The 22,695-nt window shown below is 48.2% G+C and overlaps 1 protein-coding gene across 1 annotated transcript; it reads left to right on the forward strand.

Annotated features, from left to right (window-relative positions):
* Positions 1 to 12,987: 12,987 nt before the first annotated feature.
* LOC125523929 (tRNA (mnm(5)s(2)U34)-methyltransferase, chloroplastic) lies at positions 12,988 to 17,329 on the forward strand. Its single transcript, XM_048689004.2, has 6 exons — positions 12,988 to 13,275; positions 13,350 to 13,413; positions 13,563 to 13,755; positions 14,261 to 14,334; positions 14,434 to 14,589; positions 16,761 to 17,329. The coding sequence occupies exons 1-6, from the start codon at positions 13,107 to 13,109 to the stop codon at positions 16,882 to 16,884; spliced, it is 780 nt and encodes a 259-aa protein (XP_048544961.1). The 5' UTR covers positions 12,988 to 13,106; the 3' UTR covers positions 16,885 to 17,329.
* The last annotated feature ends 5,366 nt before the right edge of the window (positions 17,330 to 22,695 follow it).

Raw genomic sequence — 22,695 nt, forward strand, 5'->3', positions numbered from 1 at the left:
ACACCCGATCATCACGTGGTGCTTCGAAACAACGAACTGTCGCAACGGTGCATAGTTAGGGGGAACACTTTCTTGAAATTTTAATGAGGGATCATCTTATTTACTACCGTCGTTCTAAGCAAATAAGATGTATAAACATGATAAACATCACATGCAATCAAATAGTGACATGATATGGCCAATATCATATTGCTCCTTTTGATCTCCATCTTCGGGGCTCCATGATCATCATCGTCACCGGCATGACACCATGATCTTCATCATCATGATCTCCATCATCGTGTCTTCATGAAGTTGTCTCGCCAACTATTACTTCTACTACTACAGCTAACGGTTAGCAATAAAGTAAAGTAATTACATGACGTTTATGTTGACACGCAGGTCATAAATAAATTAAGACAACTCCTATGGCTCCTGCCAGTTGTCATACTCATCGACATGCAAGTCGTGATTCCTATTACAAGAACATGATCAATCTCATACATCACATATCATTCATCACATTCTTCTTGGCCATATCACATCACATAGCATACCCTGCAAAAACACGTTAGACGTCCTCTAATTGTTGTTTGCATGTTTTACGTGGCTGCTATGGGTTTCTAGCAAGAACGTTTCTTACCTACGCAAAAACCACAACGTGATATGCCAATTGCTATTTACCCTTCATAAGGACCCTTTTCATCGAATCCGATCGACTAAAGTGGGAGAGATAGACACCCGCTAGCCACCTTATGCAACTAGTGCATGTCAGTCGGTGGAACCAGTCTCACGTAAGAGTATGTGTAAGGTCGGTCCGGGCCGCTTCATCCCACAATGCCGTCGAAACAAGATTGGACTAGTAACGGTAAGCATATTGAACAAAATCAACGCCCACAACTACTTTGTGTTCTACTCGTGCATAGAATCTACGCAATAGACCTAGCTCATGATGCCACTGTTGGGGAACGTAGCAGAAATTCAAAATTTTCCTACGTGTCACCAAGATCTATCTATGGAGAAACCAGCAACGAGGGGAAGGAGAGTGCATCTACATACCCTTGTAGATCGCTATGCGGAAGCGTTCAAGAGAACAGGGTTGAAGGAGTCGTACTCGTCGTGATCCAAATCACCGGAGATCCTAGTGCTGAATGGACGGCACCTCCGCGTTCAACACACGTACAGCCCGGTGACGTCTCCCATGCCTTGATCCAGCAAGGAGAGAGGGAGAGGTTGAGGAAGACTCCATCCAGCAGCAGCACAACGGCATGGTGGTGGTGGAGGAGCGTGGTACTCCAGCAGGGCTTCGCCAAGCACCGCAAGAGACGAGGAGGAGAGAGGGGTAGGGCTACACCAACAGGGGAAGAATTCATGTCTCTGGCAGCCCAAAACCTCAAGTATATATAGGGGAGGGGAGGGGCTGCGCCCCCACCTAGGTTTCCACCCCTAGGGGTGGCGGCCAGCCCTAGATCCCATCTAGGGGGGCGGCCAAGGGGGGAGAGAGGGGAGGCGCACCTGGGGTGGGCCTCAGGGCCCATCTGCCCTAGGGTTTGCCCCCCTTCCCTCTCCCTTGCGCCTTGGGCCTTGGTGGGGGGCGCACCAGCCCACCTGGGGCTGGTCCCCTCCCACACTTGGCCCATGCAGCCCTCCGGGGCTGGTGGCCCCACTTGGTGGACCCCGGGGACCCTCCCGGTGGTCCCGGTACGTTACCGATAAAACCCAAAACTTTTCCGGTGACCAAAACAGGACTTCCCATATATAAATCTTTACCTCCAGACCATTCCGGAACTCCTCGTGACATCCGGGATCTCATCCGGGACTACGAACAACATTCGGTAACCACATACAAACTTCCTTTATAACCCTAGCGTCATCGAACCTTAAGTGTGTAGACCCTACGGGTTCGGGAACCATGCAGACATGACCGAGACGTTCTCCGGTCAATAACCAACAGCGGGATCTGGATACCCATGTTGGTTCCCACATGTTCCACGATGATCTCATCGGATGAACCACGATGTCGAGGATTCGATCAATCCCGTATTCAATTCCCTTTGTCTAGCGGTATTGTACTTGCCCGAGATTCGATCGTTGGTATCCCGATACCTTGTTCAATCTCGTTACCGGCAAGTCTATTTACTCGTTCCATAACACATCATCCCGTGATCTGTTGGGGAACGTTGCAGAAAACAAAAATTTTCCTACAGTTTCACCAAGATCCATCTAGGAGTTCATCTAGCAACGAGTGATTGGATTGCATCTACATACCTTTGTAGATCACGCACGGAAGCGTTCAAAGAACGGGGATGAGGAAGTCGTACTCGACGTGATCCAAATGACCGGAGATCCTAGCGCCGAACGGACGGCACCTCCGCGTTCAACACACGTACGGTCAGCGTGACGTCTCCTCCTTCTTGATCCAGCAAGGGGGAAGGAGAGGTTGAGGAAGATGGCTCCAGCAGCAGCACGACGGCGTGGTGGTGATGGAGCTGCAGTACTCCGGCAGGGCTTCGCCAAGCACTATGGAGGAGGAGGATGTGTTGGAGAGGGAGAGGGAGGCACCAAAGGCGTGGGGTGAGAGGCCCTTCTTCCCCCACTATATATAGGGAGCCTAGGGGGGGGGCGCCGGCCCTAGGAGATGCAATCTCCTAGGGGGGCGGCGGCCAAGGGAGGAATCCCTCCTCCCCAAGGCACCTAGGAGGTGCCTTCCCCTTTTAGGACTCTTCCTTTCTTGATCTCTTGGCGCATGGGCCTCTTGGGGCTGGTGCCCTTGGCCCATACAGGCCAAGGCGCACACCCCTACAGCCCATGTGGCCCCCCGGGGCAGGTGGCCCCATCCGGTGGACCCCCGGGACCCTTCCGGTGGTCCCGGTACAATACCGGTGACCCCGAAACTTGTCCCGATGCCTGAAATAGCACTTCCTATATATAATTATTTACCTCCGGACCATTCCGGAACTCCTCGTGACGTCCAAGATCTCATCCGGGACTCCGAACAACATTCGGGTTACTGCATATACATATCCCTACAACCCTAGCGTCACCGAACCTTAAGTGTGTAGACCCTACGGGTTCGGGAGACATGTAGACATGACCGAGACGACTCTCCGGCCAATAACCAACAACGGGATCTGGATACCCATGTTGGCTCCCACATGCTCCTCGATGATCTCATCAGATGAACCACGATGTCGAGGATTCAATTAATCCTGCATACAATTCCCTTCGTCAATCGGTATGTTACTTGCCCGAGATCCGATCGTCGGTATCCCAATACCTCGTTCAATCTCGTTACCGGCAAGTCACTTTACTCGTACCGTAATGCATGATCCCGTGACCAGACACTTGGTCACTTTGAGCTCATTATGATGATGCATTACCGAGTGGGCCCAGTGATACCTCTCCGTCATATGGAGTGACAAATCCCAGTCTTGATTCGTGTCAACCCAACAGTCACTTTCGGAGATACCCGTAGTATACCTTTATAGTCACCCAGTTACGTTGTGACGTTTGGTACACCCAAAGCACTCCTACGGTATCCGGGAGTTACACGATCTCATGGTCTAAGGAAAAGATACTTGACATTGGAAAAACTCTAGCAAACGAACTATACGATCTTATGCTATGTTTAGGATTGGGTCTTGTCCATCACATCATTCTCCTAATGATGTGATCTCGTTATCAATGACATCTAATGTCCATAGTCAGGAAACCATGACTATCTGTTGATCAACGAGCTAGTCAACTAGAGGCTTACTAGGGACATGTTGGTGTCTATTATTCACACATGTATTACGATTTCCGGATAACACAATTATAGCATGAATAAAGACAATTATCATGAACAAGGAAATATAATAATAATGCTTTTATTATTGCCTCTAGGGCATATTTCCAACAGTCTCCCACTTGCACTAGAGTCAATAATCTAGTTACATTGTGATGAATCGAACACCCATGGAATTCTGGCGTTGATCATGTTTTGCTCTAGGGAGAGGTTTAGTCAACGGATCTGCTACATTCAGGTCCATATGTACTTTACAAATATCTATGTCTCCATCTTGAACATTTTCACGAATGGAGTTGAAGCGACGCTTGATGTGCCTTGTCTTCTTGTGAAACCTGGGCTCCTTGGCAAGTGCAATAGCTCCAGTGTTGTCACAGAAGAGTTTGATTGGCCCCGACGCATTGGGTATGACTCCTAGGTCGGTGATGAACTCCTTCACCCAAATTGCTTCATGCGCTGCCTCCGAGGCTGCCATGTACTCCGCTTCACATGTAGATCCCGCCACGATGCTCTGCTTGCAACTGCACCAGCTTACTGCCCCACCATTCAAAATATACACGTATCCGGTTTGTGACTTTGAGTCATCCAGATCTGTGTCGAAGCTAGCGTCGACGTAACCCTTTACGACGAGCTCTTCATCACCTCCATAGATGAGAAACATTTCCTTAGTCCTTTTCAGGTACTTCAGGATATTCTTGACCACTGTCCAGTGTTCCTTGCCGGGATTACTTTGGTACCTACCTACCAAACTTATGGCAAGGTTTACATCAGGTCTGGTACACAGCATGGCATACATAATAGAACCTATGGCTGAGGCATAGGGGATGACACTCATCTCTTCTATATCTTCTGCCGTGGTCGGACATTGAGCTGAGCTCAATTTCACACCTTGCAACACAGGCAAGAACCCCTTCTTAGACTAATCCATATTGAACTTCTTCAATATCTTATCAAGGTATGTGCTTTGTGAAAGACCTATGAGGCGTCTTGATCTGTCTCTATAGATCTTGATGCCTAATATATAAGCAGCTTCTCCAAGGTCCTTCATTGAAAAACTCTTATTCAAGTAGGCCTTAATGCTGTCCAAGAGTTCTATATCATTTCCCATCAAAAGTATGTCATCTACATGTAATATGAGAAATGCTACAGAGCTCCCACTCACTTTCTTGTAAACGCAGGCTTCTCCATAAGTCTGTGTAAACCCAAACGCTTTGATCATCTCATCAAAGCGAATGTTCCAACTCCGAGATGCTTGCACTAGCCCATAAATCGAGCGTTGGAGCTTGCACACCTTGTTAGCATTTTTAGGATCGACAAAACCTTCCGGCTGCATCATATACAATTCTTCCTTAAGGAAACCATTAAGGAATGCCGTTTTGACGTCCATTTGCCATATCTCATAATCATAGAATGCGGCAATTGCTAACATGATTCGGACGGACTTTAGCTTCGCTACCGGTGAGAAAGTCTCATCGTAGTCAACCCCTTGAACTTGTCGATAACCCTTAGCAACAAGGCGAGCTTTATAGATGGTCACATTACCATCCGCGTCTGTCTTCTTCTTAAAGATCCATTTATTTTCTATGGCTCGCCGCTCAACGGGCAAGTCAGTCAAAGTCCATACTTCGTTTTCATACATGGATCCTATCTCGGATTTCATGGCTTCTAGCCATTTGTCGGAATCCGGGCCCGCCATCGCTTCTTCATAGTTTGAAGGTTCACCGTTGTCTCACAACATGATTTCCAAGACAGGGTTGCCGTACCACTATGGTGCGGAACGTGTCCTTGTGGACCTACGAAGTTCAGTAGCAACTTGATCTGAAGTTTCATGATCATCATCATTAACTTCCTCTCTAGTCGGTGCAGGCACCTCAGGAACATTTTCTTGAGTTGCGCCATTTTCCGGTTCAAGAGGTAATACTTCATCAAGTTCTACTTTCCTCCCACTTACTTCTTTCGAGAGAAACTCTTTCTCTAGAAAGGACCCATTCTTGGCAACAAAGATCTTGCCTTCGGATCTGACGTAGAAGGTATACCCAATAGTTTCTTTAGGGTATCCTATGAAGACGCATTTTTCCGATTTGGGTTCGAGCTTTTCAGGTTGAAGTTTCTTGACATAAGCATCGCATCCCCAAACTTTTAGAAACGACAGCTTAGGTTTCTTCCCAAACCATAATTCATACGGTGTCGTCTCAACGGATTTCGATGGAGCCCTATTTAAAGTGAATGCGGCAGTCTCTAAAGCATACCCCCAAAAATATAGCGGTAAATCGGTAAGAGACATCATAGATCGCACCATATCTAATAGAGTGCGATTACGACGTTCGGACACACCATTATGCTGAGGTGTTCCAGGCGGCGTCAGTTGTGAAACTATTCCACATTTTCTTAAGTGTGTGCCAAACTCATGACTCAAGTATTCTCCTCCATGATCTGATCGCAGGAACTTGATTTTCCTGTCACGTTGATTCTCAACCTCACTCTGAAATTCCTTGAACTTTTCAAAGGTCTCAGACTTGTGTTTCATTAAGTAGACATACCCATATCTACTCAAGTCATCAGTGAGGGTGAGAACATAATGATAGCCACCGCGAGCCTCAACACTCATTGGACCGCACACATCAGTATGTATGATTTCCAATAAGTTGGTTGCTCGCTCCATTGTTCCTGAGAACGGAGTCTTGGTCATTTTACCCATGAGGCATGGTTCGCACGTGTCAAATGATTCGTAATCAAGAGACTCTAAAAGTCCATCAGCATGGAGCTTCTTCATGCGTTTGACACCTATGTGACCAAGGCGGTAGTGCCACAAGTATGTGGGACTATCATTATCCATCTTACATCTTTTGGTATTCACACTATGAATATGTGTAGCATTACGCTCGAGATTCATTAAGAATAAACCATTCACCATCGAAGCATGACCATAAAACATATCTCTCATATAAATAGAACAACCATTATTCTTGGATTTAAATGAGTAGCCATCTCGAATTAAACGAGATCCTGATACAATGTTCATGCTCAAACTTGGCACTAAATAACAATTATTGAGGTTCAAAACTAATCCCGTAGGTAAATGTAGAGGTAGCGTGCCGACGACGATCACATCGACCTTGGAACCATTCCCGACGCGCATCGTCACCTCGTCCTTCGCCAGTCTCCGCTTATTCCGCAGCTCCTGCTTTGAGTTACAAATGTGAGCAACTGCACCGGTATCAAATACCCAGGAGCTACTACGAGTACTGGTAAGGTACACATCAATTACATGTATATCACATATACCTTTTGTTTTGCCGGCCTTCTTGTCTGCTAAGTATTTAGGGCAGTTCCGCTTCCAGTGACCACTTTCCTTGCAATAAAAGCACTCAGTCTCGGGCTTGGGTCCATTCTTTGGCTTCTTCCCGGCAGCTTGCTTGCCGGGCGCGGCAACTCCCTTGCCGTCTTTCTTGAAGGTTTTCTTACCCTTGCCTTTCTTGAACTTAGTGGTTTTATTCACCATCAACACTTGATGTTCCTTTTTGACTTCTACCTCTGCTGATTTCAGCATTGCAAATACCTCAGGAATGGTCTTTTCCATCCCCTGCATATTGAAGTTCATCACAAAGCTCTTGTAGCTCGGTGGAAGGGACTGAAGGATTCTGTCAATGACCGCGTCATCCGGGAGATTAACTCCCAGCTGAGTCAAGCGGTTATGCAACCCAGACATAGTGAGTATGTGCTCACTGACAGAACTGTTTTCCTCCATCTTACAGCTGAAGAACTTGTCGGAGACTTGATATCTCTCGACCCGGGCATGAGCTTGGAAAACCATTTTCAGCTCTTCGAACATCTCATATGCTCCGTGTCTCTCAAAACGCTTTTGGAGCCCCGGCTCTAAGCTGTAAAGCATGCCGCACTGAATGAGGGAGTAGTCATCGGTACGTGCCTGCCAAGCGTTCATAACGTCTTGTTCTGCAGGGAGAACAGGTGCGTCACCTAGCGGTGCTTGTAGGACATAATCTTTCTTGGCATCTATGAGGATGATCCTCAGGTTCCGGACCCAGTCCGTGTAGTTGCTGCCATCGTCTTTTAGCTTGGTTTTCTATAGGAACGCGCGTTGAAGTTGAGGACTACGTTGGCCATTTGATCTACAAGACATATTGTAAAATTTTAGACTAAGTTCATGATAATTAAGTTCATCTAATCAAATTATTCAATGAACTCCCACTTAGATAGACATCCCTCCAGTCATCTAAGTATAACATGATCCGAGTTAACTAGGCCGTGTCCGATCATCACGTGAGACGGACTAGTCAACATCGGTGAACATCTTCATGTTGATCGTATCTTCTATACGACTCATGCTCGACCTTTCGGTCTTCTGTGTTCCGAGGCCATGTCTGTACATGCTAGGCTCGTCAAGTCAACCTAAGTGTTTGCATGTGTAAATCTGTCTTACACCCGTTGTATGTGAATGTTGGAATCTATCACACCCGATCATCACGTGGTGCTTCGAAACAACGAACTGTCGCAACGGTGCACAGTTAGGGGGAACACTTTCTTGAAATTATTATGAGGGATCATCTTATTTACTACTGTCGTTCTAAGCAAACAAGATGCAAAAACATGATAAACATCACATGCAATCAAATAATAATAGTGACATGATATGGCCAATATCACATAGCTCCTTTGATCTCCATCTTGGGGCTTCATGATCATCTTGTCACCGGCATGACACCATGATCTCCATCATCATGATCTTCATCATCGTGTCTCCATGAAGTTGCTCGCCAACTATTACTTCTACTACTATGGCTAACACGTTTAGCAATAAAGTAAAGTAATTTACATGGCGTTTCTCAATGACACGGAGGTCATACAAAAAAAATAAAGACAACTCCTATGGCTCCTGCCGGTTGTCATACTCATCGACATGCAAGTCGTGATTCCTATTACAATAGCATGAACATCTCATACATAACATATATATCATTCATCATTCATCACAACTTTGGCCATATCATATCACAAAGCACTAGCTGCAAAAACAAGTTAGACGTCCTTTAATTGTTGTTGCAAGTTTTACGTGGCTGAAATAGGGTTCTAGCAAGAACGTTTTCTTACCTACGTGAAAGCCACAACGTGATTTGTCAACTTCTATTTACCCTTCATAAGGACCCTTTTCATCGAATCCGCTCCAACTAAAGTGGGAGAGACAGACACCCGCCAGCCACCTTATGCAACTTGTGCATGTTAGTCGGTGGAACCGGTCTCACGTAAGCGTACGTGTAAGGTTGGTCCGGGCCGCTTCATCCCACAATACCGTTGAAGCAAGATAAGACTAGTAGCGGCAAGAAAGTTGACAACATCAACGCCCACAACAAATTGTGTTCTACTCGTGCAAGAGAACTACGCATAGACCTAGCTCATGATGCCACTGTTGGGGAACGTTGCAGAAAACAAAAATTTTCCTACGGTTTCACCAAGATCCATCTAGGAGTTCATCTAGCAACGAGTGATCGGATTGCATCTACATACCTTTGTAGATCACGCGCGGAAGCGTTCAAAGAACGAGGATGAGGAAGTCGTACTCGACGTGATCCAAATCACCGGAGATCCTAGCGCCGAATGGACGGCACCTCCGCGTTCAACACACGTACGGTCAGCGTGATGTCTCCTCCTTCTTGATCCAGCAAGGGGGAAGGAGAGGTTGAGGAAGATGGCTCCAGCAGCAGCACGACGGCGTGGTGGTGATGGAGCTGCAGTACTCCGGCAGGGCTTCGCCAAGCACTATGGAGGAGGAGGATGTGTTGGAGAGGGAGAGGGAGGCACCAAAGGCGTGGGGTGAGAGGCCCTCCTTCCCCCACTATATATAGGGAGCCTAGGGGGGGGCGCCGGCCCTAGGAGATGCAATCTCCTAGGGGGGCGGCGGCCAAGGGAGGAATCCCTCCTCCCCAAGGCACCTAGGAGGTGCCTTCCCCTTTTAGGACTCTTCCTTTCTTGATCTCTTGGCGCATGGGCCTCTTGGGGCTGGTGCCCTTGGCCCATACAGGCCAAGGCGCACACCCCTACAGCCCATGTGGCCCCCCGGGGCAGGTGGCCCCACCCGGTGGACCCCCGGGACCCTTCCGGTGGTCCCGGTACAATATCGATGACCCCGAAACTTGTCCCGATGCTCGAAATAGCACTTCCTATATATAATTCTTTACCTCCGGACCATTCCGGAACTCCTCGTGACGTCCGGGATCTCATCCGGGACTCCGAACAACATTCGGGTTACTGCATATACATATCCCTACAACCCTAGCGTCACCGAACCTTAAGTGTGTAGACCCTACGGGTTCGGGAGACATGTAGACATGACCGAGACGACTCTCCGGCCAATAACCAACAGAGGGATCTGGATACCCATGTTGGCTCCCACATGCTCCTCGATGATCTCATCGGATGAACCACGATGTCGAGGATTCAATCAATCCCGCATACAATTCCCTTCGTCAATCGGTATGTTACTTGCCCGAGATCCGATCGTCGGTATCCCAATACCTCGTTCAATCTCGTTACCGGCAAGTCACTTTACTCGTACCATAATGCATGATCCCGTGACCAGACACTTGGTCACTTTGAGCTCATTATGATGATGCATTACCGAGTGGGCCCAGTGATACCTCTCCGTCCTATGGAGTGACAAATCCCAGTCTTGATCCGTGTCAACCCAACAGTCACTTTCGGAGATACCCGTAGTATACCTTTATAGTCACCCAGTTACGTTGTGACGTTTGGTACATCCAAAGCACTCCTACGGTATCCGGGAGTTACACGATCTCATGGTCTAAGGAAAAGATACTTGACATTGGAAAAACTCTAGCAAACGAACTATACGATCTTATGCTATGTTTAGGATTGGGTCTTGTCCATCACATCATTCTCCTAATGATGTAATCTCGTTATCAATGACATCTAATGTCCATAGTCAGGAAACCATGACTATCTGTTGATCAACGAGCTAGTCAACTAGAGGCTTACTAGGGACATGTTGGTGTCTATTATTCACACATGTATTACGATTTCCGGATAACACAATTATAGCATGAATAAAGACAATTATCATGAACAAGGAAATATAATAATAATGCTTTTATTATTGCCTCTAGGGCATATTTCCAACATGATCAACTCCTTGATCACATTGTGCACATTATGATGATGTCCTACCGAGTGGGCCCAGAGATACCTCTCCGTCACACGGAGTGACAAATCCCAGTCTCGATTCGTGCCAACCCAACAGACACTTTCGGAGATACCTGTAGTGTACCTTTATAGCCACCCAGTTGCGTTGTGACGTTTGGCACACCCAAAGTATTCCTACGGTATCCGGGAGTTGCACAATCTCATGGTCTAAGGAAATGATACTTGACATTAGAAAAGCTTTAGCATACGAACTACACGATCTTTGTGCTAGGCTTAGGATTGGGTCTTGTCCATCACATCATTCTCCCAATGATGTGATCCCGTTATCAACGACATCCAATGTCCATGGTCAGGAAACCGTAACCATCTATTGATCAACGAGCTAGTCAACTAGAGGCTTACTAGGGACATGGTGTTGTCTATGTATCCACACATGTATCTGAGTTTCCTATCAATACAATTCTAGCATGGATAATAAACGATTATCATGAACAAGGAAATATAATAATAATAATCAATTTATTATTGCCTCTAGGGCATATTTCCAACAGTTTTCACCACATAACTCTGATTCCTACTGTCAGGAGCTGCAAATAGATACCACAGACAATTTTCCTCATAGTGTGCCTTGATCCTTTGCTTATCATTCTTGGCATACTTGATAGCACCACTATTCTGGATACTATACTCTTGGATTGCTTTGAGATCAACAATTACGGAACACTATCCCTATCTCAAATGTGGGAGCAATCATGTCCTTTGGTTCAAATGTCCTAAGCTTTACATTCTTATTTTTCTTCTTTTTTCCTTTCTCCAAACCACTTCATGATCCGACTCTTCTTCCTCATTTTCTAAAGTTGGGAGCTGAAGATCATCAGAATCATAGTCAGAATCAATGTGATGCTCCTTTGCCTTTTTTTGCTTTAATATCTTGAGGCTCCTCATTGACCCACTCTAGAAACAAATCATCATAATCTTTGTCGATGTCATTGTCTCAATCAACCTGATCTGCATAGTCACTATCATCACTGCCATCCATGTCACTTTCTTTGTCCTCAGCAATGGGTACTCTTTTACATCACCTCCCTTTTTGTCCAATATTATTGGATGTTCTACCACTGCAGCCCCTGTTCATACATCAAGTTGCCCTTTGTTACCATTGTCTTCAACCTAGGACTCCTCATGGAATTCTGTGCAGAAATCACTGGTTTTTGAGGGCTCAAAACTTTTGTTAGTGATGGTGAGCCTATAATGCAAACATAATTGAAATGAAGATCATTGTACAGGTCAGCTTGGTGCACATACAACTTAAAAAATTGGAACTTGGGCCCTACTGCAGTCATACCGAGACAATCTTCATCTATGTTCATGATCCTCAAACAAACATCCAGATTCATGCCGGGAAGAAACCAAATTTGGGTTTTACACGTATCATGTCCAAGTTCTTCTAAGAAACCCTTCAACCATAGTGGAGACTAGGTGTCTACTTCACATCGACCAAATGTGTCGGTCGGACCATCAACATAAGACTTGTTCATCTAAGAATAGCTCCTCAAATGGTCCTAGCACAGGAAGATTTCGAAGTCAACATCATCAACTCCCGCACAATCATCGCCCCCTTGTTTAGAGCCAACGAATAGAGAAAGAGGATTGAGGGTTAGGGTTCGCACCGTACTCCGACGCGAGGTCACCAGGCCGCTGTCAAGATGGGGCCATCATGATGGACGCTCCCTCGATCAGGGACGTGCTGCCCTTCCCGCCGTCTAGGTCTGCTCGGTTCCGTTGCCGGATCAACGACCAGACCACATTCTGAGAAGCGCAGCCGACCGTCGAACATGACCAGGGTGGAGCCGGGCGAGTGGGGAGCGGCATCGGGCGAGCTACGTTTAGATTAGGTTTCACATTACATGTAATAATATGGATTTAAGGTTTCTAATTTAAGATTTTCAGATGTGAAATGTATTTTTTGAGGCGTGTCCGGCCACTGCTCGCGGACGCGCCGCGGGCGTTTTAGGGGTGGGATTTTGCAAGTCACATCTGAATCATCAGATTGACTCGAGCAAGTCTGAACCTGGTCTCTCTCTCTTTTTTTTTTTGCTGCGTCTGCTGGGTACCAATACCAATCCTCACGGTCTCCGCCGCCGCCGCCGCCACCGCAGCAGCCATGCCTCCGCCGTCACTGCTGCGCCCTCCGCTCTCGCTGCTCCTCCGCCGCTCCCAGACTCCATCTCCTCTCCGACGAATCCCCAGCTTCACCCCATCCCCTCCGCTCGTCCTGCCCAAGCGGCGGCACCTCTCCGCCGCGCAGCTCGCCGACCCGCTCTCCGCCGCAGGTTCGTATTATCTATTCTTCCCCCTTCAATAACGCGTGCCGGCCGTGCGACGTCGTGACCGGGATTGGTTGCAGGGCCGGAGGAGGCGGTGGTGGGCTTCGTCGCCGGCAAGCGCAAGGCCACCGAGGTAGCCCACGCGTAGGCACTCTGCTTCCTTCCCGTTGCTGAAATTAAACATATTTCCCCCCCCCCCCCCCCCCCCCCCCCCCAACCCGAGTGGCGTTCTAGCAGCAGGGCAGGGCAGCATTCTCGTTCTAACTGTTGTTACGCTGTTACCTGATTATTAGGGTGTGGAGGAGTATCGTTCAGAGAGGAGACACGGTGGTCGATGCCACCTGTGGGAACGGGAATGATACGTTTGCTCTGCTGAAGATGGTGTCCGATGACACCGGCAGAGGGCGTGTTTACGGGATGGACATCCAAGATTCCGCGATAGATAGCACCGCCTCTTTTCTGAAAATGGCCGTCGACAGTCGCGAGGTATGTGCATTTGAAGCAACTTAGCATTGTTGCTGGTCTGTTTGAGGGCTACACAATGTGGCTTCTCTTATGAGTTTCCTTTGATAAAGAGAGAATTTACGAAGAGACGAAAGATGAAGAAACATAAAACTGTGTACATGATTAAATATGTTGTCATACTCACATAAGTTCGCCAAGCGCCACTATTCTTAGTCTTAAGTGTTCTCATTTTGATATTTTGCCTGGATCTTACCATTTGGAAGAAGAAGGAAAAAAAAAGACCCACCACGACATTCTAATTGAAAATTCCCTCCCTTAACTAGTTAACTGTATGTTATTAGGTAGAACTTGAGTCATCTCTGCAAATCTAATGCAGATAGCACACCCCGTCGATTGAACACGGGTGGGTGAGTTTACCCCAGTAAACTCTAGCCACCAAGCTAGAGTTCGGTTTGCACTACGACATTCTCATCAAACCTCACTTTTGTGTCATGTTCTGGCTGAACTCTAGTTTTCTTTTCTTCAGATGGAGCTAGTCGAGTTGTTTGCAATGTGTCACAGTAGAATGGAGGATATTGTTCCAAAAGATTCTCCTGTCAGGTGATCAAGTTATTTTACTTCATTGGTTTTAATTATATGATTCCGTTATCCTGAAATCAGCAGTTCAAGTAACTGTGATATTAAACATGGTACTTTTAGGCTTGTAGCATTCAATCTGGGCTACCTTCCAGGAGGAGATAAAACAATAATAACAGTACCTGAGACAACTGAGCTGGCACTGCAAGCTGCCAGCAGAATTGTTAGCTCAAGGGGACTCATAAGTGTCCTTGTCTACATTGGGCATCTGGGTGGAAGGTAAATATCAGTTCGCAACTGCTAATATTGTGTCAGTGATTGCTAGTTTGTTGGGTTTTTCAGTAATTGCTGATTGCCAGTGTGGCCTGCACCTGAAATAGATGGCCGAGGCCAGTTAGTTACATCATCAGAGTAGACGAGAAGAAAGGTATAGCCTTAATCGGCGGCTACCTTGTCAGCCGGTTTAGTAAATCGATGCAACGATCACGGAAGGTGCGCGATCCCTTGCATCCTAAATCTTCCATAGGGCGTCGATGAGTGCGGCATGCCACACTGTTGCTGTTAGAGGTATATAGGCGTCTGCACCTCCCAAATAGTATTGATATCCTGTTGATGTAGATTGACACCTAGGCGTTGTCAAATCCGTGTGGCAAAGGGGTAGTGGGGGAATAGGTGCGTAGTTGGCATCTCGGGCAGGAGCTTGAGTCCACAATGTGCTTGTGGTGGAGGTTTAGCTTGGTGTCGAGGCGATTGCAGAATAGTAGCCAGCCAAAGCCCTTGACTTTGTTCGGCACCTTGCTTTCCCAAATTGAGGCGGCATTTGGATCTATGGCCTCCTCGTGCATGAGGAGGTTGTAGGCATGCTTCAGGGCCGGCCCTAGGGTATGGCCCGAGGGGCGACGGCCCAGGGCCCAGGCTGGGAGGGGGCTATGATGAAGTACACATACTCCTTCCGTTCCGAATTACTTGTCGCAGGTATGGATGTTAATATATAGTATAGCGAGAAGAAAATAGATAAAGGGAAAAATTATGAAAGAAAATACGAGATGGGCTCGGTCCTTCAGATCACTAGGTAGCTGAGCATCGGCGCACGCAAGTCACAGCCGCAAAAGACTGATTGAAATGCGTTCGTGCAAAACAAATCGATCAATTGATCTGTCTTTTCTTTTTCGTCGCTCGTTGGTTCTGTCTTCCTCGTCTCATCGGCCCGTCCCTCCGTCGCTCCTCGCTCGGCGCCTCGGCCGCTTGTTGTCGCCGCCGCGCGCAGCAGTCCGCCATTCCGGCAATCCGGCCTTCCGGCAATATGGCAATACGTTATACATATGTGACGGCCGATTCAGTACGTATCCATCCATCCATCCCTCAATTTCAGATTTTCAGTAGTTTTTTAGTACGTCTATTCAACTATTCATCCATGATCCATCCCCCAATTTCAGATTTTCAGTAGTTTTTTAGTCTGTCTATTCTACTATCCATCCATGATTCATCCCATGAAGTTTCAAATTTTTGATGTATAATTTTCTAATTCAATCTTTCACATTATTGTATTCAACCATCCTAATTTTCTGCCATTCTGTATACATGTCTAGGGTTCCGATCATCCGATCTATAAATTTGTAATTCTTTGCATACTCTTTATTTCGTAATTTTAGGACATTAGCCTGTCATGTTGCCTAAGATGCATTTGTCGGGTGCTAAAAAGGGAGAAGAAAGAAAGAAAGAAAGTGATCTGAAAATTCAACCACTGAAGGGTTCTTTGACTTGGGGGCCCATGTCGTCCAGTTCGCCTAGAGCCTCCCGAAACACAGGGCCGGCCCTGGCATGCTTGAGGAAGCATTTGTCGGTAGCAAGCTCAAACTGGAAGTCCTGCATGTTGGAACGCATCCTCAGGAGTAGCTACACCCACATGCACACGATCTGTTGCACGTTCTACTGCACATGATCTGCACCTTAGTCTGTAGGGCTGTTAGCTAGAGTTTAGCCAAGGTTGTTAGTGGTTAACGGCATGCATGGCTTGTTGTATGTACACTGTCAACGGATGAATAGAACTGTCAATTCTTCCATTCTCTTTCTACACTGCAACAAAGACAAGAGAGACTGCAATTGGAGGGAGGCCATGTTGGTTATGCGATTCCTCACATTAGATATACACTGTCAAACATGACTGAGGGTACCCAAATATTAGGCTCAGTTGAGTGAGAGAAAATATTTGGAAAAGCGGCAGCTACCGGTAGTTGATGACGCCAAGTATCTAGCCAGAAGAAGGTGGATCGGCCATCCTTCATCATGACGATGGAATTTTTTTGTAGCGTAGGTATTTGGCGGTTAATAATATTTGATTATAGGCTTGCTTGTAAGATGCCATCAGAATATTGTTGTTTAATGTCAAACTCCAATCAACTATCACTTAAGACTGAATCCATTCATCTTCATCGCTTTCTTATCTGTAGGGATGAACTCGATATTGTTGAATCATTTGCGTCAAGCTTGCCTGCTGATGCATGGGTGAGCTGCAAGTTTGAAATGATCAATAGGCCAGTTGCTCCAGTACTAGTTCTTCTGCACAAGAAATGATCGCAGTCCCACTGAAGCTCCACAAGTTTGAGACTCCCTGTTCCGGTTCGTGATGAATGAAATGCCACAACGCATACTGCGATCCTGAATTTCTGGTTATGGTTATGGGTTACGAGAAGGAAATTATGTAAATGCTACAGTTAGCTGTTTATTTATTTATCTTTGCTACAGTTAGCTGTAACCGAATGATTAAGGTGTTCTGGTGATTGCTCCCAAGGATTACTCCACCAAAATATCGGCACTAAGGTGTGCTGCGTCTGGCTGTTCATGTGCAACCCCTGGATTAACTATCTTCAGTGAAGTTGCCAGTACTCAAGTACCTGAACCTTGATGCAATGTCTGTGAAGTTTTGTGGTGTTGCGTAACTGTATGTCTATATCCTGAATATTGACACGCTGTAAGCCTGCAGTCCTTGGAAGTTGGAAACATGATCATGTTGGTAGAATGGCGCTGCGCTCGTGTTCTTCTTTTATCTGTCTGTGTATTGGTCTATTAATACCTTATATTTGAATAAATCCAAGAAGGTATTTGCGTACAGAATTTACAGAACTTGATCGGCATCCATGGTTAAACTGAACTTTGACTCCAATACGAAAAAGTCCCTCTATAATTCACCATGCACGGTCGAAGAACTAGTAGAAAATTATGCATGTTGCTTTTAAAGTGCATGATCGGAAGAAGTATTTAAATCGATGTAGCTCTCGGCCGGCCTTGGAAGGGAAGTGGTATATGTCAGGAAACATGTTACAGAAACAAGAGCAAAATATGGCAATTATCCTCAGATCTGTATAAGGATGTTTGTTTCGCTTCCAGGACAACAAGTGGGGTGGTGGCGCAGTTGGCTAGCGCGTAGGTCTCATAGCTGAAACACTCTAAAAAGAGACCACCGTTGTGATGAAAAGCTCAGTGGCAACTTGGGTCGCCATATGGTACACCTGCACCTGATTCATCAGGTGAATCCGAGCAAATCTGAACCTGGTCTCTCTCTCTCTCTCTCTCTCTCTCTCTCTCTTTTCTTTTTGCCTTTGTTCACTTCGAATTCAAAAGTAGCTGACACACTTGCTCATTTGAATTCTTCTCTCGTCTTGTTTCTGTTGCCCATGCTCACTGATGGCTCTTTCTGCAACACTACCTTTGGGGTTTCCTAGGTGAGTTAGTACTGCACTCTGTCACTATGCAATCCTACTAAGTGCAGCATTATGCTCCGGATTTGTATGTTCTCTGACGGCACAGGATTCACACACTTGTATGTGGTTAGTTACTAACAGAACAGGCTGTAGAACTGTCTGTCATACAGAACATGAGGCGGTGATCTGATCTCGAGGAGGCGTTGGAGCCTCCCACCCAAAGCAAATGTGACCTTATAATGATGAAACTCTCCCTGACAGCTTTTGGGGTCGTCACATCTCCATCTAAGTCCATCCATCATATGACTTGGGCAAATGCTAGCTGAATCTGGTGCCGTATTTTTCCTGCTTTGCATCGACCCATTGCCTATCCTTGCCTTGCCCAGGCGGCGGCACCTCTCTGCTGTGCAGCTCCTCGTCGCCCTGGATGAAGGACGCAATGGTTGGCAAAATTTTGTGGATTTTTTCAAAAAAACAATTGATCTAGTATCTAAAATCTTCATGTACCAATAAGGTTTTTTTCCCATCAAAATGACAATGGATGACAATACCTTATAGAAATGACAAAAGAAATAGAGATTATTTACTACATAATCATACAGTTGGTATACAATGGACTCTGAAGAGAATGGGCAAGAAAAATGCTAATTATCTGGTGCTGATTGTTGAGTAACGTGATTGTATTAGGAAATATAGGTTAGACTAGTAAATATTCTGGCTTGCCTTGTATTTCAAGTAGATCATGTACTCCTATATATATGCCCACGAGGCTCAAGCAATATAACGAACAATTCCACCAAACACCTCTCTCCCTTCTAACATGGTATCAGTTTCCGGGTTTTAAACCCTAACCGTCGCCGCTTCCGCACCCGCGCGCCGCCCCCGGGGCGGTCGGCCTTCATGACCGCCGTCGGGGGCCGCGCCGCCCGTACCTAGTGTTCGTCCGCCGGTCGTGTTGACCGGCTGCCCTAGAGAGTCTTTTTTTCCCGATCCTTTGATCCGGATTTTCTCTCTCTCGTCGGTCACTTTGATCGGCGTCTACTTTTTCGTTTTCCGGTCTATGTGATCCGGTTTGCGTCGCCCACCGCCGCCGTCGACTCCGTGCACCTCTACTCCAACACCGGCATGATCGGTCGGCTTCTTCACCGACCCGGCGGCCTCGCGCGTCGTCCGCGCGTCAACCCGCGGTCACCCCGACCGGGTGGCCTCGCATCACGCGGCGGCCCTTCGCCGCCGCCGTTCGTACGCCGGCCCGCCCGTCAATCTATGCCGGCCGTCACCGCCCTGCTCCGACCGGGACTCCTGCATCATCCCGACCCGGCGGCCTCGCGTCATGCAGCGGCCAATCATAGCCGCCCTGTTGACCGCCGCCGCCGGCTTCATCTCGGACTCCGCCGCCACCACGCCTCCAGCGAGCGGCGTCCCCGAGATCGCGCGCGATCGGATTGATCACCCGCCCGCCGCCGCGATCCGCCTCATCCTACGCCGTGCGACCAACCTGGCCCGTCGGTTGCACACGCCTCCGCAGGCCCCGTGAAGACCGTCCCGAGTTCAGCGCGTCTCTCTACCGATCGAGCATCGGGCTGCTGCTGCGTCGCCCCGTCGGGCCGCAGCGCCGCCGCCCCGTGGTTCTTCTCCCGGCTGCACGGACCCGCGTCACCGCTGCGTCGCCCCTTCGGGCCATAGTGCCGCGGCCCGCGGTCCCCCGCCGCCCCGAGGGCGTCCGCTCTAGGCCGTCCCGTGGCTGCACCGACCCTCGCGCCGCCGCTGCGTCGCACCGTCGGGCCGTAGCGAGCGTGGCACGCAGTCCACGCCGCCGTCCCAAGGCCGTCCCCGCGGTTGCACTGACTCGCGAACCGCCATTGCGTCGCCCCTATGGGCCGCAGCGTCGCGGCCCGCGGTCCCAGCCGCCGCCCCGACCCGCCTGCCGCCGTTGCTTCGCCCCTTCGGGCCGTAGTGCCGCGGCCTGCGGTCCACTCCACCGTCAACGCGCGTCGACCCCCCGTGGTATGCGCCGCGCCGTCTCCCTTGGCGCGGGAACACCACCGTCCGCCCCGGTCTTCGTCACGCTGTCAGGGTTCTTCGCCTACTTCGAGTACCACCACCACACTCCTTACCTAGCCGCCGCGGCCGCCGCCGCCGCCGCTCTTTTTTGGCCGCCGCTACCTTCGTAGCCGCCGCCGCCCGTCCACCCCTGTCGTCTTCGTCCAGCACCATCTCGTCGCCAGCGTCGCCGTCATCTACCCCGACCGCTTCATCTACTCCGACAACCGCGGGCGACATTTGTTGGAAATATGCCCTAGAGGCAATAATAAAATGGTTATTATTATATTTCCTTGTTCATGATAATTGTCTATTGTTCATGCTATAATTGTGTTATCCGGAAATCGTAATACATGTGTGAATACATAGACCAGAACATGTCCCTAGTGAGCCTCTAGTTGACTAGCTCGTTGATCAATAGATGGATACGGTTTCCTGACCATGGACATTGGATGTCATTGATAACGGGATCACATCATTAGGAGAATGATGTGATGGACAAGACCCAATCCTAAGCATAGCACAAGATCGCGTAGTTCGTCTACTAGAGCTTTTCTAAGTGTCAAGTATCATTTCCTTAGACCATGAGATTGTGCAATTCCCGGATACCGTAGGAGTGCTTTGGGTGTACCAAACGTCACAACGTAACTGGGTGGCTATAAAGGTGCACTACAGGTATCTCCGAAAGTGTTTGTTGGGTTGGCATGAATCGAGACTGGGATTTGTCACTCCGTATGATGGAGAGGTATCTCTGGGCCCACTCGGTAATGCATCATCATAATGAGCTCAGTGTGACTAAGTAGTTGGTCACGGGATCATGCATTATGGAACGAGTAAAGTGACTTGCCGGTAACGAGATTGAATGAGGTATTGGGATACCGATGATCGAATCTCGGGCAAGTAACGTACCGATTGACAAAGGGAATTGAATACGGGATTGATTGAATCCTCGACATCGTGGTTCATCCGATGAGATCATCGTGGAATATGTGGGAGTCAACATGGTTATCTAGATCCCGCTGTTGGCTATTGGCCGGAGAGTTGTCTCGGTCATGTCTGCATGGTTCCCGAACCCGTAGGGTTTACACACTTAAGGTTCGGTGACGCTAGGGTTGTAGAGATATAAGTATGCGGTAACCCGAAAGTTGTTCGGAGTCCCGGATGAGATCCTGGACGTCACGAGGAGTTCCGGAATGGTCTAGAGGTACAAATTTATATATAGGAAGACCAGTTTCGGCCACCGGGAAAGTTTCGGGGGTAATCGGTATTGTATCGGGACCACCGGAAGGGTCCCGGGGGTCCACCGGGTGGGGCCACCTATCCCGGAGGGCCCCATGGGCTGAAGTGGGAAGGGAACCAGCCCCTGGTGGGCTGGTGCGCCCCCCTTGGGCCTCCCTTGCGCCTAGGGTTCAAAACCCTAAGGGGGTGGGGGCGCCTCCACCTGCCTTGGGGGCCAAGCCAGTCCTAGGCCGCCGCTCCCTCCCCTTAGATGGGATCTGTAGGGGCCGGCGCCCCCAGGCCCCCTATATATAGTGGAGGGGAGGGAGGGCAGCCGCACCCAAGTCCCTGGCGCCTCCCTCTCCCCCCGTGACACCTCTCCCTCTCGTTGGTGCTTGGCGAAGCCCTGCCGAGATCCTGCTGCTTCCACCACCACGCCTCGTGCTATTGGATCTCCATCAACCTCTCCTCTCCCCTTGCTGGATCAAGGAGGAGACGTCTCTCCCAACCGTACGTGTTGAACGCGGAGGTGCCGTCCGTTCGGCGCTTGGTCATCGGTGATTTGGATCACGACGAGTACGACTCCATCAACCCCGTTCTCTTGAACGCTTCCGCTCGCGATCTGCAAGGGTATGTAGATGCACTCCTCTCACCTCGTTGCTAGATGACTCCATAGATTGATCTTGATGATGCGTAGAAAATTTTAAAATTCTGCTACGTTCTCCAACAGTGGTATCAGACCTAGGTCTATGCGTAGTTTCTATGCACGAGTAGAACGCAAGTTGTTGTGGGCGTCGATTTTGTCAATTTACTTGCCGTTACTACTCTTATCTTGATTCGGCGGCACCGTGGGATGAAGCAGCCCGGACCGACCTTACACGTACGCTTACGTGAGACTGGTTCCACCGACTGACATGCACTAGTTGCATAAGGTGGCTAGCGGGTGTCTGTCTCTCCCACTTTAGTTGGATCGGATTCGATGAAAAGGGTCCTTATGAGGGTAAATAGAAATTGGCATATCACGTTGTGGTTTTGGCGTAGGTAAGAAACGTTCTTGCTAGAAACCTATAGCAGCCACGTAAAAAACTTGCAACAACAATCAGACGACGTCTAACTTGTTTTTGCAGCATATGCCGTGTGATGTGATATGGCCAAAAGGATGTGATGAATGATATATGTGATGTATGAGATTGATCATGTTCTTGTAATAGGAATCACGACTTGCATGTCGATGAGTATGACAACTGGCAGGAGCCATAGGAGTTGTCTTAATTTATTTATGACATGCGTGTCAACTTATACGTCATGTAATTACTTTACTTTATCGCTAACCATTAGCCATAGTAGTAGAAGTAATAGTTGACGAGACAACTTCATGAAGACACGATGATGGAGATCATGGTGTCATGCCGGTGACGACGAT

The sequence above is a fragment of the Triticum urartu genome, chromosome 1A (genome assembly GCF_056163025.1).
Source record: "Triticum urartu cultivar PI428250 chromosome 1A, HENAU_Tu73, whole genome shotgun sequence".
Taxonomy (NCBI): Eukaryota; Viridiplantae; Streptophyta; class Magnoliopsida; order Poales; family Poaceae; genus Triticum; species Triticum urartu.

Coding starts and splice junctions, on each gene's coding strand:
- LOC125523929 (XM_048689004.2), top strand. CDS start 13,107: ATGCCTCCGCCGTCACTGCTGCGCCCTCCGCTCTCGCTGCTCCTCCGC. Junction 13,276..13,349: donor CGACCCGCTCTCCGCCGCAG/GTTCGTATTATC, acceptor GATTGGTTGCAG/GGCCGGAGGAGGCGGTGGTG. Junction 13,414..13,562: donor GCCACCGAGGTAGCCCACGC/GTAGGCACTCTG, acceptor CCTGATTATTAG/GGTGTGGAGGAGTATCGTTC.